The sequence below is a fragment of the Sceloporus undulatus genome, chromosome 2 (assembly GCF_019175285.1).
Source record: "Sceloporus undulatus isolate JIND9_A2432 ecotype Alabama chromosome 2, SceUnd_v1.1, whole genome shotgun sequence".
Lineage (NCBI taxonomy): Eukaryota > Metazoa > Chordata > Lepidosauria > Squamata > Phrynosomatidae > Sceloporus > Sceloporus undulatus.
Genome location: NC_056523.1, coordinates 304,112,039 through 304,123,210, shown reverse-complemented (window position 1 = coordinate 304,123,210; position 11,172 = coordinate 304,112,039). Strand labels below are relative to the sequence as shown.

The following is an 11,172-nucleotide window of genomic DNA, read 5'->3' as shown; positions in this document are numbered from 1 at the left end:
CTAGAAATGCATTTAGGGTGGGGTGATCCAAAACAAGGCATGGGGGGTAGTTGAACCTTAGAATATCTACTCATGAATACTTCTATGGGCAGCAATAATCTTGTTTTGCACACTCCAGATTTGTGGGAGAGGGGCAGGAAGGGCCCACAAAAACTAAGCTTTACAATTCCCACCCCTGCTTTAGAATCTATTTTTAGTGACTCTGCTTAATGAAACCACATTGTTCCAGCACTAAAACCTACCATAAATTAAGCTTTTGCATTTTCTGAGGAAAGTGGGACACAGTCACTGTTTTTATGAGAGGCTGGGGAAGGAAATACACATCTTCAATTGCAAAGTCTTTTCTCTGAAAAAAGATATTGGAATGGAAATAGAGAGAACAATGTCTTTGCAGAAAAATAAAGCATTCCTCTTTTGCTACAACATATAAAAATGAAATAACTATACTGTATTCTTTCCAATATTCTCTAACCCTACCACAATCCATATGTAATCTGTTGTTAGTAGAATATTGTTTTTGGACCATGCCAACCACTACAATGTCAGGATGCACAGGGGGGCCAATGAAATCCACAAACACCTGGACAATTTTAACAGGAAAGAGGGAAACCCTTAAAGTAAACAAGGTTTGGCTACCAGTCCTGAAAAATAGCAAGACTCAACAAATGCAAATGAGAAATCTCCCAGGGTCAGGGGTTTCCCAGCAGACAATGAGCACTAATCAAGCAGACACTAATCCTCTTTTGCAGATCCTCCCACCCTGATGTCTGCCATTAGCAGCAGAACTATACGCATGCAAATCACTCCTGCCTTTCCAGGTCACACAATATATATATCCAACTCCTTTCCAGGCAAGCATTCTCTGAAGATGCCAGCCACAGATGCTGGTGAAAGGTCAGGAAGAAACTTTTCTAAAACATGGCTACATAGTCCAAAAAACCCATAAAAAATTATGGATGCCGCCCATGAAAGCCTTCGACTTCAGACTAAAAAATATTATGAACTTTTAATAAACCATCTTACGCCGACAGACCATTGCTGTTGCGCAAAAATTGGCCACCCTTGTTGTTACTACTGGGCACTAGTCTGCCAGCAAATAAGATACCTAAAATTCATCAGTTTTTCCAGTTTGCTAATACTGCAGTATCATTGGTTATACTGTTTCAAACTAGTTCTATATTATCAATTAATGTTTATACCACTCCAGGATAAACATCAAAACAAGTACAGATGGGTTGAATTACAAAAAATTATTAGTAGAATGTCTTCCTTATATCCCAATGCATCTATAATATTGGTAGGTGATTTCAGTGCCAGAACTAGTCAAAATGATGCTCTCTATAACCATTTCAGTCAATTTCCACCTGATGTGGAAAAGGCCCACCTAATTCCTGATAGGCAGTCCAAAGACCTAATTTGTAATATCTCATGGCTTTATCTCTCTAAGATGATAAATGGTTTAGATTTAGTTCTACTTAATGGTGGAATGGAGGGAGATAAGCCTGGAGAATATATATTTTTGACTGGACATGGAGCTTCTACTACTAATTATTTTATTGTGTCTTATGAGCTATTAAACCTGGTGTTTAGTTTTAAAATTTGGGCGTGTAAAAGAGAGTGACCATTTCCCTTTAATGGCATCTTTTTCTGTTCAGAATCAGGTTGTTCATGCAGATTACGAACCATTGCTGACTACATATCTGGACACAGGAACACCTAGAGTGAGATGGTCTACCAGGGTAGAAAGTATGGTAACTGCATTGCTTAACACAGAAAATAATCTTAGATTGCAGGAGTCTCTCATGTTAGCAAGAGCTCCTGAAGAGATCCTAAAATTATACCAGGAAATAGTTGCAAACATAGATTTAAAAACACCACTATAAAATAATATAAAACTGATTTTAAAACAAACAAAAGCTAAAAACAGATAAAACAAATTTACATTTTAAAAAACCCTTCTAGACTATATTTGTTTATTTACCTTATAATACTCGATTATAAATTGACCTAATCTATAAATTGAGGGCAGGTTTTGGTGCCAAAATTATGGATTTTGATATCATCCATGGAAAAGTCAAGGGTAAAACTTAGGGGCATGTAACAAATGATTTAAGCAGCCTTGTGTCCCTGTACTGGGAGGAAGGCAGGATATAGATTAATAAAATAAATAATAACAATAATAATAGGATGAAACAAAGGAAAACAGTGCAAAAGAATGTACAAAATTCTGGCAAGCATGAGTGTTTGTGATGGATGGATTACAGGGGAACTATGGTAAATGGTGGTTATCTTAAGTGGGCAGGGGAAGGTGAACAGTTGTGGATGGGACTAAGAAAATGCATGGATGTCAAAAAGAATGACAAGATAAAGCAAAGCAAATTAGCAGTGATTAAAGCCTTTAAATTTACGGTTATAACTTTGCCTGATTTTTAACCCGGAAAAGCTGACAAACATACACAAATGTCTTATTCAGATCTTTCAAAGACTGATTACTCTTGGCACTCCATTGAGAGGAAGCACCAAAGAGGTGTCATGTGCCCACCCAGGCATTCAAAAAGGTCAGAAGCAGAACCATAGTAAAGAGAGTAGAAAGGGTCTGTGCTACATTTAGATACAGTACTCCCAGATGGACTAAGCTCTTGCCTTTTGCCACTCTACTCAGAGAAGGGGATGGTTCCTTTTTGTGTGTGTGAAAAGAGTTATACCATACTTACATTGACTCATGGATAAGTTGACCCACTATTTTTAGTCATTTTTTAACTAAAATGTCTAGACTTATGCATTAGTTTATTTATTTATTTATAAGATTTATATCCCATCTTTCTCCCAAAATGGGATTCAAATTATACATCTGAAACATAATTACCAACATAATTATTCATCTAAGGTCCAAAACACACTGCAAAAATAATCCAGTCTGACATCACTTTAATTGCTCTGTCTCAATGCTAGGGAATTCTGGGAACTGTCATTTGTGAGACATTTAGCCTTCCCTATCAAAGCACTCTGCTGTGAAAATAAACTACAATTCCCAGGATTCCCTAGCATTGAGCCAGGGCAGTTAAAACGGTCTCAAACTGCATTATTTCTGCAGTATGTTTTGGAACTACAAGATCTAGACAAACATCAGTCTAAACTTGAAATATGTTTCCACAAAATGTAGGAACTCATATCATCTTGGACAACTCATGGGTCTATGTATGGCAGTGATGGCTATTGCTTCCAGGGTAGTGGAATAAGCCATTCTGGGTTTTATTCCCAATGTTAAAGGTGTTATCTAAGGTGTTGAACCTGTTTTACCAATTACATTCAGTATCTTGTATCAATTTCTTAAAGGTCAGACCAAAGCCTCAAGTGAATTTATTATACTACCATGGAAGGTACCAGCACCACTGATTCATGGATTATATAACTATGAATGTCCATTCATGGGTAATATACAGGGGGAAAGAAGGGGAGAACCTACCTCTTAGCCAGAATTTTCAGTAATTCAGAAACATAGCAGCAACCTTCACATTTTAGCAATTACAGGACTTAATTTTTCCATAAAAACATATATCAGAATTTGTAATGTTTTGCTTGTATTTTTCAATTGGCTCATGCCCTCCGCACTCCAGCTCAATGTGTTGCACAAAATAATAAATCACAGGGTTGTCCTTCCCTTGGCAGGCAATGGCCTTTTTATTCAAGCGGACCTTTGGCAGCTGACTGGGTGTTGAAGAAGGCCTTTAATCCTGTTGCTGTATCTGTATAGTACTTCCCACCCCCTCCTTGTGTTTTCCAATTGTTTTTAATTTGCCTGTTGAATTAATATGCTAATTTTTTAACCTGTATTTTAATATTTCAGATTGTTTCTGGGTTTTTTAATCATGCTGTGAGCTGTCTTGGGTCACAGTATTTGAATAAATTGAGAAAAGTGAGAAAAAATGTAGAACAGTACTAGTGATAGCCTTTAGGGCTGAAGGGCAGGGTATAAGTACTCTAATAAATAAAATAAAATAATAAAAATAATATTAATACTAATTTATTTTCTTTTAATGATTTGAATCACAGTGTTAATACTAATTAGACCCATAGAATCAGTAGGAATTTGGTAAATCAACACTTTATATCTTCCTTTGATTCAATACGTGTAGTTTAGTTGGGACCAAGAACTGGATTTAGGACAAAATATTTATGCTCAGGACATTATTTATATTGGAACAATTGGATCATGATGCTATAAAATTAAATATTTTATTCATTGGTTTATTGATTACAGCCTTAGTGCAACATAAAGACCCATGGTGGCTACTAGTTCTCAAGATTATCTTGGGCATTCCTAAAACTGCAGACATTATTGTATCTTTGGAAGAACAACCACGGCCTGAACACATTGGATCTTACAACATCCATCTTGAAATGCAAAAAAAGGATGAAAAGTTCATTTAAAAAAAAAGTATGGGGGGGGGCTGTATCAGGGACAAAACCATTACTTATTATTTTAGTATGGTTATACTTAAGCCTGAGTGGGAGGATGGGCAGCTTTAGGAATGCCCAAATAGGTCATACCCATGACCTATTTGTGGGATCTCCATAGGCCAAAGTGAAAATAGAACACTGAATGAGATAAGCCTTTGGCCTGATCTCTTCCTGTTCTCTTAAGGTGTATGTGCAGAGAGAAACCCTGCTGGATCAGGCCAAGTAAATCAGAGCTTTAAAAAATTAAATAGATATGTTGGTATATAGAATGTTAGTCTAACTATGACTAATTTGAGCCTAAATCCAGTTGTCAGCTCCAACTGGAGTAGACCAAACAAACTAAAGGGCACTTCTTAAGTCAACATGTTAGCTCCATGGATTGAACAGATCTAGTTTTGTTGGGTCTAATTGGATTTAGGCCTTAGTATAGACTTAACCATATGTTTTTAATGACCCTGGTATGCTAGCAATTTCAAATCTAGTTACTGTTTGTCAACTGCTGTCTGTTCTCCAAGGCATTCATAGCAAGAAGAGTATCAAATGTGCAATGAAACTTAATAAACCTTCAACCTTTAGGTCTAAATCCAGCTCACAACCAGTGGTAGCTGATGCCTTCAATATCAGTGGATCCACCTTGGTTTTTAATCTGAATTAAGGATCTATCCAACGTGCTGGACCTGATCCCCAAAATAGGTGCAGTATCTTGGGGTGCATCTACACTGCAGAAACAATGCAGTTTAACATCACTTCAAAAGCTATAGCTCTATTCTATGGAATCTTGGGATTTGTAGTTTTACAAGGTCTTTAGCCTTTTCTGCCAAAGAGTGCTGATGCCTCACAAAACTATAAAGCCAAGGATTTTGTAGTATGGAGCCATGGCAGTTAAAGTGGTGTCAAACTGCATTATTTCTACAGTGCAGATGCACCCTTGGATACATCTTTTAAAAGTTCAGAAACAAACCTGGATTCACTACATCACAGCTATCACTTGTCATAACTAGGGCCCCATACAGACAGGCCAAAATAAAGCTGTTTCAGATGACTTCGGAGGTATGCTGTTTAAATGATGCAGGCGTTCTAAGAGTCCGGAAGCCATGCTCCAGTCCTGGCATGCATCATTTAAACAGCATACCTCCAAAGTGACCCAAAGCAGCTTTATTTTGGCCTGTCTGTATGTGGCCTAGAATTGCAATCAATAAAACTTATCAAGTTCCCATTCATTCTGTGAGCCCACTCTGTGTAGGGTGAACAACTAGATTTAGGCCCTAATTAATCCTAACAGATGTTCACCTGTTTGAAAAAAGAGTCTTTTAAAAAAAAAATTAATGTGATCTAGTGATATGGTTTCCCAATTCACTTTCAGACAGGAAGAATGGAGGATACTTTCCAAGTAGTTTGTGGTGATGCAAATCTGATTAATAGATATTGTGCAAAATGAGGCCTGTGCAAAGCTCAGTTTGAATGTAACATATAATGAAATTGCTTTCAATGGGGTATCTGTGGTAAGACTTCAGAGGGAAAAAATAGGGCATCTTGTGGCTTTTGAAAGACTCCTAGGAACAGATATAATTTGGAAGAAAACTTTCATGAACTATTATTCTCCCTTGGCATAATAAAACACAAATTGGTTTTAGAGTGTGTGTATAGAGGAGTACACAATCAAAGCATTCTAGACAGATAGCCACCCAGCTTCTGTTTCAAAACCTCCAGGAAAGAGACTCCACCACATCCTGAGGCAGCACATTCCAGTGTCAAATAAGCCTTACCATCAGAAAGTTCTTCCTAATGTTGAAAGGGAATCTCTTTTCCTGTAACTTGAATCCATTGCTCCAGGTCCTATTCTCTGGAGCAGCAGAAAACAAGCTTGCTCCATCCTCAATATGACATCCTTTAAAATATTTATGTGTGACTATCATGTCACCTCTTAACCTTCTTCAGGTTAAACACACCCAACTCACAAAGCTGCTCCTCATAGGGCATGTCTAATGAAGGAAAGTCTGTCTTTTTATGAAACTGTCTGTTTTGCTGTTGAAGAGGTTGTTCTCCTGAAATGTACTCAAACTGCTACTCTCATGTAGTATGGACTTTTTGATTTAGGTAGTCCCCTCTGGTGCAACAGAAAACAAATTTGCTCCAGCATCTATGTGAACAGTTCTTCAAACATGTGGAGAAAGCCATCATGGTGCTTTTTATATGTCTCTTCTCCAAACTTACCAGTTCTTCAACCTTTAGTTACAGGCCAGAGGTGAGCAACAGGGGTGAGCAACAGGGGATCAATCTGTGCTCCCCATAAATACCTTCAAGACTGATTACTGACCTTCATGGGGCTCCTTCTCCCAAACAGGGGAATGCGGGGACTTTGGAGGGGACTGGACAAGCATGTGTGGGGATGGGGGGTTGAGCCTACACGGGAAAGTTGCTGAGGTTGCATGAAACCTACAGGTCACAATTTCCCCACCCATCATAGATCTTGGTCCGAAGTCCAAAAGAATTGCTGGCTCTGGCTTCTTATCCCTTTTACTTCTCTACATGTAAAGTAAACCGGTTAATATTTCCCTGTCTCCTGAAAGCCCCAGTACTGGAACAGACAAGAATTATATATAATCCTTTCAAAATACCTTCCATGCCAGTGTGTGTATAAATGTCTGCTTTCTGGACCAACATTGCAGGCACTTGATGCATGCACAAAAGCGTATGCCAAATGAGGCATGTTTTAAAGGTGCTTGGTTGTTTTGTCCACAAGATACACATTAAGCTCCTTCACCGGAAATTCAAAAAATACACAGAACCTTTATAACTCTAGGAGAGTGTAAGACAAAAGGAAGAAGAGGGGGAGGAGGTGGGGGTTTGAAGGAAATAACAAAGAACACTTTGTCACTATAATGACTAACAAAATGCATAGGGCACAGGTTTTAGGGGAATGGAGGCCACTCAGGCTGAAGCATAAGTTTTTTTCTTGGGCTGAAAATTGTGAGGTCACACTTCTGCATTTATCAGTTATATTTTTTCTGTAAGAACCATTGTGGTATAGTGGTTTGAAAGGACTACGACTATGGAGATCTGAGTTAAATTCCCTGTTCGGCCTTGGGAATCCACTGGGTGACCTTGGGCAAGTCACACGCTCTCAGTCCCAGAAAGCCCTGTGATAGGGTTGCCATAAGTCTGAAACAACTTGAAGGCATACAACAACAAAGTTATATTTATGCCCTGCCTTTCCACCAACAAGTTTGAAGCATTGCGCATGACTTCCTTCCTCCTTCCTTTATTGCACAACAACATGTGAAGTTGATCTCCCTGAAAGAATGAGTGACTGACCCAAAATCACCATTTGAGTTTCAAAGCCCAGTGAAACCTATTCGTTTCTATCTAACACTCTAATTACTACACCATGTTGGCTCTGAGTGACTCAAGACTTTCCTATCAATAATTCCATGGTTTTTTTCTGTAGAAATTTACAGGAAAGCAAATTACCAAGAAAACCCCATGACAGGTTGCCATTCGTCAGAAGTGACTTGGAGGCACACAACAACAACAACAACGCATCATGCTTTATTGGACAGAATAGGGTTACAGACCAAGGATTTTTTTTCTGTGCTACTTTAACCATTATATCACACTGGCTCTGATACCAATAAGAGCAAGAGTTACCCAGTCATTGAGTGATATTGGGCAAGGGGTATAATTATGGGGGCGGGGGGGGTGAGAGCATTGCCCCTTCTAAATAATAATTCTGCCCCCAATTTCCAGCATTGCAGTAACCTGAAACTTTGGTTCAGCTTTTAGAAATATAATTCAAGCATTTAAAGAAAAAGGAAGGTGAAGTGACCAAGGGGAAGGGAAGCACAGCAAATACAAGTTCTAGGTATGAGCGATTTTCTTATTCTCTACAATGCTAGAAATGTATGGGTGCACCTTCAAGTCACTTCCAACTTATGGTGATCCTAAAGGTGAACCTATCATGGGGTTTTCTTGGCAAGATTTGTTCAGCAGAGGCTTACCACTGCCCTCCCCTGGGTCCGAGAGCATATGACTTGCCCAAGCTCATCCAGGATTCGAACCCCAATCTCCAGAGCTCAAAGCACTACATCACAGTGTCTTCCTAGTTGGGAAAGTACCAGTACTCTTTGGCAGGGGAGGCTAAAGACCTATCATGGGGTTTAGTTGGTAAGATTCATTCAGAGGAGGATTGCCTTTGCCGTTGCCTTCCCCTGAGGCTGAGAGCATGTGACTTGCCCAAGGTCACCCAGTGGGTTTCATGGCTGAGCGGGAATCAAATCCTGGTCTCCAGAGTCAGAATCCAACACTTGAATCACAGGATCCTGGAATTTGTAGTTTTACGAGAGACAGCATAGTCTAGTGGTTTGAGCAACCCTGGAGAAGAGGGTTCGATTCCCTGTTGAAGAAACCCTCAAACCACTATGCCACTCTGGCTCTGTAAAAAACTGTGGGACTGAAGGAAATGTTCTTGGGGAGGCTGAATTTTTCTTTGAGGGGGGCCTCCCTCCCAGAGTCACTCCTTTTCTCAGGTAACTTTCACAGGAGTTTATCACTAACTTCAGCCTGAAAGAGAGATTAAATTGCATTTAAAGCTTCCCACAAATAAAGCAAAAAATGGCGAGTAATCGCACGAATGATTATCACACGCAATTGTGCAAATAAAGTGATATTGGAAATGCATTGTCACTGAAATCCTAGAAAATAAAAAAGATGCACGTTAATGCTTCTCTGTGGCCACTTTAATGGTGGGATTTGTGCAATGTCGTGTGAAATCGTAATTATGCAATTTTCCCAGGATATTCATGGGATAAACTCCCGATCTCCTTCATGTGATAGACTCCACAGAGTTGTGAAAAGAAAGTAAAGTAAAACTTGAGGCCACAGTCTTTCTCTGGTAGTAAGCCCCACTGAAGGCACCTGACAGTGCTTAGTCCTTAGCAGCCCAGTGTCAATGTAGATAAAGGAAGCCAACTAAGGCTAACTGAGATAATCGGCTCGGTTAATGCCAAAGGGAAATGATGCCTCCAGCATCCCCAAGTTACCCAAACCACTGATCACAACACAACACAAAAACTCTGGCTTGCTTCTTCCGCCGCATCGCCCACTAGCATTTCCATTTATTTCCTTTTATTTTTTTTAAAAAAGCAAAGTAGTAAGAGAGAGGGGAAATTTTATTTTATTTTTTTTAGTCCCCTTTGCAAAGAGAAAAGGAATTTGGTCAAAGGAGGAGAGGGGCAAAGTTTAGGGATCTCTGGCACCTCTGCCAGGCATAGCCAGTTTGTGGGGCACAGTCTAGGGCTCTCCAATTATGCTCCCCATCCTTTTTTCTCTTTTGACACAGTGGGTGACTGCAATCAAAGCAAGCACCCAAGCTCAAAGCATAATAATAATAATAATAATAATAATAATAATAATAATAATAATAATAATTTATATGTCGGGTATGCTTTGATTGAGAGTTCCTGCATTGCAGGGGGGTTGGACTGGATGGGCCTTGTGGTTTCTTCATGATTCTATGATTTATCTCCCACCTTTTCCTGAAGTATCAAGGCGGGTTACACAAAATTTATCGGACACATAATACAACATAGTCAAAATCACATATCCGTGACCCCTTACCTAAACTAAAATAACATTATAATTACATCAGACACTAAACTAACCACATTATAAATACAATTTTTAAAAAAGCCTCCCTCTCCCCTCCAAAACAAATAAAATAAAATAAAATAAAATGCTAAATCATCTGTCCCTCCATCTCCTGGCTGGGGACAATCATGATAACATGGAGTGTTTTTATAGCTTTTCCTCCTTGGAGCCAGCCTTCTCAAGGTGACTTGATCCCCTTCTGGAGCAGACCCAGGCATCATCCCTGGCTGCATCGCATCAAAAGAACGAAAGAAGGAGGGGGATGAAACGCCTTACCTGGGGTGCTATTGGCATCCAGGAGACCCAAGGCGATGAGGATGAGGAGGAGCCGCCAAGAGAAGATGCAGCAGCCGCTCATCATCTCTGTCCAGAGGAGGCTGGAAGCGCACTGCCAAAAAGGTGGGCACCGGACTCCGCAGCGCCCCTTGTGGCTGATCGAGGCTCAACCCTGCCCTCCTCCAGCTCTTCTTGAAAGGCTCATCGCCGGGAGGGTGACGTCACGAGGACCACCAGCCAATCGCCAGCGGCTCTGCGGACTCAGAGGCAGAGGAGGAGGAAGGCGGCGCAGCAGCAGCAGCAGCAGCAGGAATAGAACTTTTCTGCTGCCTGCGTGGCTGTAAGCCGCCTTGGGTCCCTTCTGGGAGAAAGGCGGCGTACAAATGAAATTAATGCATTAAGGTCCAAAACAACTCTGCAGTTGGAGACCACTTTAATTACCCTGGGTCAGTGCTAGGGAGTCCTGGGGATTGTAGGGTTTTTTGTGGCAACATCGCTCTCTGACAGAGAAAACTCAGTTGCTCACAAAACTACAGTTCCTAGATTTCCCTAGCATTGAGTCAGGGCAGTTAAAGCAGTCCCAAATTGGATTATTTCTGTAGTGTGTTTTGGACCAAAGCTCCCCCAGGGCAACATAAGCAGCCACTCTGCGCCAGGTTTGGGTCCAAGATGCCAAACCTTGTTCCCTGGACTAAGAGGCATCTACACTGTAGAAAGAATGCAGTTTCAGGCTACTTTGAATGCTGTAGCTCCAAGCCTATGGGATCCTAGGATTTGTAATTTTTTTCC

The 11,172-nt window shown here is 40.2% G+C and overlaps 1 protein-coding gene across 2 annotated transcripts in view; it reads right to left on the bottom strand.

Annotated features, from left to right (window-relative positions):
- Positions 1 to 10,547, bottom strand: part of EMB (embigin) — a 42,714-nt gene extending 32,167 nt beyond the window's left edge. Inside the window, exon 1 of one of the 2 annotated variants that reach the window (XM_042454522.1) lies at positions 10,384 to 10,547. In XM_042454522.1, the coding sequence (XP_042310456.1) occupies positions 10,384 to 10,468 (85 nt within the window). In that variant the 5' untranslated portion in view covers positions 10,469 to 10,547. The remainder of the gene's footprint in view (positions 1 to 10,383) is intronic. The other variant, XM_042454523.1, reaches the window with a different exon arrangement.
- Between the last annotated feature and the right edge of the window lie 625 nt (positions 10,548 to 11,172).